The sequence below is a fragment of the Microtus ochrogaster genome, unplaced genomic scaffold (genome assembly GCF_000317375.1).
Source record: "Microtus ochrogaster isolate Prairie Vole_2 unplaced genomic scaffold, MicOch1.0 UNK115, whole genome shotgun sequence".
Classification (NCBI taxonomy): domain Eukaryota; kingdom Metazoa; phylum Chordata; class Mammalia; order Rodentia; family Cricetidae; genus Microtus; species Microtus ochrogaster.
In genome coordinates, this window is record NW_004949213.1 from 438298 (window position 1) to 444460 (window position 6163).

The 6163-nt window shown below is 51.1% G+C and overlaps 1 protein-coding gene across 2 annotated transcripts in view; it reads left to right on the forward strand.

The window, feature by feature from the left end:
* Positions 1-6163, forward strand: part of Numbl (NUMB like, endocytic adaptor protein) — a 21615-nt gene that overhangs the window by 12154 nt on the left and 3298 nt on the right. Inside the window, exons 7-8 of one of the 2 annotated variants that reach the window (XM_026778239.1) lie at positions 2908-3097; positions 4249-4551. In XM_026778239.1, the coding sequence (XP_026634040.1) occupies positions 2908-3097; positions 4249-4551 (493 nt within the window). Of the gene's footprint in view, positions 1-2907; positions 3098-4245; positions 4552-6163 lie in introns of both variants that reach the window. The other variant, XM_005371585.2, reaches the window with a different exon arrangement.

Consider the following 6163-nt stretch of genomic DNA (forward strand, 5'->3'; position numbering starts at 1 on the left):
TGTTGTGGGAGGAGAGTGTAACGGTTCCATCAGTTACTTACTTGCTGTGGAACAAATTGCTCCGAAATCCTGTGGCTTATAATTACACTTATTTCTGTTTTAAAATTAAATTTGCTTATGTCGTGGTGGGTGTGCGTGTGCACGTGTCTGTGCGTTTGAGCATGACTTGTGGACCACAGTGCATGTGACCATCAGAAGACAACTTCCAGAAGTTGGTTCTTGCCAGGCAGTGGTGACACACGCCTTTAATCCCAGCACTTGCGACGCAGAGGCAGGCAGATCTCTGTGAGTTCGAGACCCACCTGGTCTACAAGAGAAGTCGGTTCTCTCTTCCTATCATGTGGGTCCTGGGGATTGAACTCAGGTCATTGGCTTTCATGCCAAGTGCTTTTACCCACTGAGCCATCTTGCTGACCCTCTCTCTGGAGATTTTAGGAATCTGAGGGAGACCTAGCTGGGGCATCCTGGCTCCAGGGTCTCTCATTTTATCTTGACTCTTAGGTAGTACCTGGGGCTGTTACATTAGCAGACTGGCTTGTTCAACCCCACCCCCAGCTGTCAGAGAGCCTCACCCTAAATCCTCCCAGCACGGATGCCACAGGAAGACCGAAGGCTCTCAGTGAGTCTCGAGAGAACGAGAGCAGGGGAAGGCACCACGCATAAGTGTGCTAGTGGGAAGCTGTGTGGCCGTTTGGGACACGGTCTTGACATCACCTCGCCTGGCGCCAAGGGACTGTGTTCAGTGAGCCACAGAGGTCTTTCCAGGTTCAGGGGGTGGGGTGGGCGGCGTGGACATCGCCTCCACTTCTGATGAGGGACTGAGAAGTTTTGGAAGAGCACATGGGGGTGAGGGATTATCCGTGGCTATTTTTGGAAACCGTGCTTGCCCATGGTTGGTGGTGTGGATTCAGTGTCCAGCCACCGGGCTGTGTGTGGGATGTTGGGCACAGTGACATCGACACTCTGGGGAAAGCTGCAGTAGCTTCTCCAAGGGGCATTGTGGTCGTATACCGCCAGGTTTTCCACATGGTCCCACAGTCCCTTCCTCCTGATGTGGCCATATGGGTACATTTTTTTCTGCTTGTCACTTAATTTGTCTCCTTTGGTTAGCAGCAGACTCATGTGGGCATAGGTTGTGACCTTCAGGTTTGATAGCATCCCTCTGTTCTCTTCCTTATTGCCTTGAAACAGCTTCTTGGAGAACAGGAAGCTCGTGATTTGGATGGGCTGGAAGTTTTCAGGACCCACCAGTCTCCACCCTTCAGTGTGCCATAGGGACACGGAGCCTTCCCTGGCTTTTTTACATGGGTACTGAAGATTTGAACTCAGGTCCTCAGTATCTGTAGAGCACGCACCACGACCGACTGAGCTGTCTTCCTCAGACTTGTGTTTGACTTTTTAAGAGAGTCTGGCCTCAAACTTCCTACGTAGTCCAAGACAACCTTGAACAAGTGCTAGGATTTCGGGCACAGAGCATCAGGCGTAGCAGATTTTAGATAGTGATCATGGAACGCTTAGTACTTCTTCAGTTTGACTTTTAAAAAATTCTTAAGTGAAACATGTAAAATTGGGCATTTTGAATTGTGAATCTGGGCTTGGTTCGAGGCAGGAGACTTTGGAATATAATTCCCCCTCCCCCAGCTATATAGTGACCTCTAAGTCACTCTGGGCTACCTAGTCTCTCTCTCTCTCTCTCTCTCTCTCTCTCTCTCTCTCTCTCTCTCTCTCTCATTAGATTAGTTTGTTTCTCTCTCTCTCTCATTAGATTAGTTTGTTTGTTTGGGAGAAGGAGTTGCTTGTTTGGTTACTTAGTTGATTTTGTTTGTTTGTTCAAACAGGGTCTCATTATAGAGACCAGGCTGACCTTCCTCTGCCTCCCAAGTGCTGGGATTAAAGGGGTGCACCACTCGTGACAGTTTGATTGATTTTCAAGATTGGCTTGGCTCTTGTGGATCCCTCAGAATTCCATTTGGATTTCAGAAGCAGCTTTTCCATTTCTGCAAAGACACCACTGGGTTTTCAACAGACTTCATTAGCCGCAGCTCCCTCTGGGGAGCAGTGCTGTCGTGGCCGTTTGTCTTCCAGGCGCTGTCAGGCAGTCTGTAGCTTCTGTTTCGGAGCGTTCTGTATTTCCAGCATAGGCACCTGTGCCTCTGTGGTTATATTTATTTGCGTGTGTGGACATGGATGTGTGGGCTTGTTTGTAGAGGCCAGAGGTCAGCACGGGAGACCTTTTCTACCTGATTTTTGTTTTCTTCCTTTCATTTGTTTCTTTTTCCAGGCAGTTTCTCTGTGTAGCCATGGCTGTTCTGGAACTCACTTTGTAGATCAGGCTGGTCCCAAACTCACAGCGATTGTCAGACTTGATAGGAAACATCTCAGCCTGCTGAGCCATCTCTCCCCCACAGTTGATTCACTATGTAGCCCAGGCTATCCCAAAACTCACTATGTAGATCAGGCTGGCTTTGAACTCATAGAGACCCACCAGTCTCTGCTTCCTACGAGCTGGGATTATATGACTGCGCCACCATGCCCAGCTTGATTTTTTTTTGAGCATGGCTCTCTATACTGCCCAGGTTGGTCAGGATTTTCCTGGCTCAAGTGATTGTCCTCAGCCTCCCAAGTAACTAGGATTACTGCACCTAACTTCTTATTTAGGGAGGGAGGATATAGGCTCTCACTGTCGTCCAAACTGGCTTCGAACCTTGGATCCTCCTGCCTCAGCTTTTGAAGTTCTGGCATTAGATACAGTGATGGCCTGTAACCCAGCTGCATCCCCGCTCAAGGCTCTACGCTTTGCTCATCTGGTTGGCAGATAAACACTCAAGTCCTGAGAGGTGAAGGGTCCCCTGGCTGCAGACATCCTGACCTGTTGTGACCTTTCTAATCAGGCCACCTCTCCTTCAGGGCGAGAGGCTGAGCCACGCTGTGGGCTGTGCGTTCGCTGCCTGCCTGGAAAGGAAGCAGCGGCGGGAGAAAGAGTGTGGAGTGACGGCTGCCTTCGACGCCAGTCGCACCAGCTTTGCCCGAGAGGGCTCCTTCCGCCTGTCGGGGGGCGGCAGGCCTGCAGAGCGTGAGGCTGGGGACAAGAAGAAAGGTGGGTGCTGCACACATTGGGGGAAGGGTGGCAGGTGCGGTGGGCTCATCTAGGGGTCCCTGCAGAGGAGCTGTAGTTTTCAACGCAGGGCACCAGCAACAAAGGCTGGTATATTAGTAGGGAACATCGCAATTTTAAGAATTCATGGGACAACATTCTGCATTGTGAAGTGGAGAGTCCAAACTACTCAGAGACAGGGGGACTCCCAGGGTGGAAGGAACCCAGACCGAAGGGTTAGAACAATTGGAAAGGTTCTGAAAGGATAATGTGAGCCAAACCAAGTCTAGAATCACCAGTCACAGTTTGAGACAGAACCGTGGAGGAGGGAGGAGAGCAGAACAGAAGGAGACAGGGAAATGGGGGTGCAAAGAAAGACACAGACCACAGGAGATTTCAGGGGATCTCCAGAGTCATCCCGCCCCTTTGGAGACCTGTGCCTTACTAATCACCTCAGTTTTCATATCTATAAATTGGCCATAGTCCTGACCATGCGATTGGTTGTGTGAATTGGATGAGTTAACATTTGCAAGGCTCCTGGGGCAGTGTCTCATCTCACAGGTATTCGTGTACCAAGTAAACGTAAATGGTTGGGAAAAGAAAGAGGGCCCAAGCGGGGATGAGAGCAGCTGAGAACAGGAAGCTGGAGAGATGGAGGGCCAGGCTAGAGGACAATTTCCCAGTGGCCTCCTGAGGAAGTGATCTTGGCTTGGGTGGGCCAACTTTTCAGAGTCTGGGGGATAGGGTGTGGGGGGTGACAAGGTAGCTCTAGGGAGTGACCAAGAAGACAAGGTGGGGCTGGATTATAGCTCAGTGGTAGGGGACTTCCTTAGAATCCCCCAGTGAGGGACAGGAGTGTGGCTCAGTGGTAGAGCCCCTGCCTAGAATCTCCCCAGTGAGGGGCTGGGGTATGGTTCAGTGGTAGATCCCCTGCCTAGAATCCCCAGTGAGGGGCTGGGGTGTGGTTCAGTGGTGGAGCCCCTGCCTAGAATCTCCCCAATGAGGGGCTGGAGTGTAGCTTAGCAGAGACTGCTTGGCTACTACACACAGTACCCTGGCTTCCATCCCCAGCACTATAAGCACAAGGCCTGTTGGCCTGGTTTCCAGTGCCTTAAGTGAGGTAACTAACAAGCTGTCTGTTGTGTCTTTAGCAGAGGCAGCAGCCGCTCCTGCTGTGGCTCCTGGCCCTGCCCAGCCTGGGCATGTGTCCCCAACACCAGCTACCACATCCCCTGGTGAGAAGGGGGAGGCAGGCACCCCAGTGGCCGCAGGCAACACTGCTGCTGCCATTCCCCGACGCCACGCACCTCTGGAGCAGCTGGTTCGCCAGGGCTCCTTTCGTGGGTTCCCGGCGCTCAGCCAGAAGAACTCACCTTTCAAACGTCAGCTGAGCCTGCGGTTGAACGAGCTGCCATCCACCCTGCAGCGCCGTACGGACTTCCAGGTGAAGGGCACAGGTGAGCCCTTGGATCAGGAGGAAGGAACATCAGACTCCACCAGCATTGTCTGATGGGGGCAAGGGGTAGAGGAGAGATGGTCTAGATTGTGATTGATTAGCACTGTCTGCCAGGGGCCGAGGTCAAGCGTGTGGAACATATGGTCGTTAACAGTGTCTGCCGTGGGCAAGGACTAGAAGAGAGCTAGCACAAACATGATGGATAAGTCATGCCTGCTGCAGGTAAAGTGTGTACGCTAGGTTAGCCATAGACGTGTAGTGCACACAGCCATAGATAGACATGTAGTACAGACAGCCCTAGACGTGTAGTGCACTCATGGTCAGTTAACAGGGCCTGCGGTTACTCAGGGAACAGACAAGGTGGCACACATTTTGTCTCCTTCAGGCAGGTAAGTCTACCATGGGCAAGGGAAAGACATCGCAACATGGATGTCCTTTATGTCCGAGACAAAAGCACCATAGTTTAATGTTCTTTCCAAACATTTGATGGATAGAACTATGACCTATATTAAGTGATTGATAAAAGGATCTCTGGCTCAGGAGAGGACCACAGTAGATTCGCAATGTCTGCCTTGGTCGGGGAGAATAAAGGGATAGCATGCACTATGATATCCTGATGTCTGGTGTGAGTGGAGATCCTTTTGGAGCATGACAGTAGGCTACACAACTAATTCAGCAAAACTTTCCCTGGAGCAGGCAGAAACAGCAGCAGTACAGCCTGTGTTTGCCTAAGGGAGACTTCCATAGTGTGGTCGACAGAATTACAAAATCCGTCCAAGTAGCTGGTGGGTAGAATGAGCAAAGAGCACAGTGGAGGTGGGGCACCAGGGAAGCATTGTGTTTGATTTTTAATGTCTGTCCTGGGCCGGGGAAAGGAAAAAAGTGCTGTTTGTTGTGACCTAAGACACTAGTAGCCCAGCGTTCTAGAAGCAGAAGGATCATGATTTCAGGGCCAGCCTGGGCTACCTAGCAAGATCCTGTCTGTGAAAGCTATGTCTGCTGTGGGCTGGGAGATGAAAGACTTGGCACAGTGCTGTGCTGTCGCCATAGGAAACAGGCAAGGGGCTATGAGAGGTCCTGAGGCCATGAGTCCGACTCTCTCTGCTGGCTCCCAGGGCTGCGGAGGTGGATCTGGAGGGCGTTGATTCATTTCCACTGGGCGAAGGTGACTGCATATTGAGAATGATACATCCTCCATGTCCTGCAGAACTCCTTGGCTTGTCACACACCCTCACATTTGCTGTCCTCATGCACCGTGACATCAGACACACATGGAGTTTGTCATCTTTGTGCTTGAGATGGCAGGCTTCCCAAGCCTCACACTCCTGGGGCCAGTTGCACACTCACCTGAGAGTGAGTGTCCATGCAGAAATTTCACAATCTGGCGTACATGCCACAGAAACTGGAAGTCACAAACTCAGAGTTACATATGTGCAGAAATCACGTGCACACTAAAGTTGCACATACACCGGAAGGGAGCACTCAGAAGTCACGTGTCCAGATTTACACCTTTAAAATGCTACACACTTAGCTTCACACAAGCTCAGAAATCCATGCATGCCGATTCTCTCTCTCTCTCTCTCTCTCTCTCTCTCTCTCTCTCTCTCTCTCTC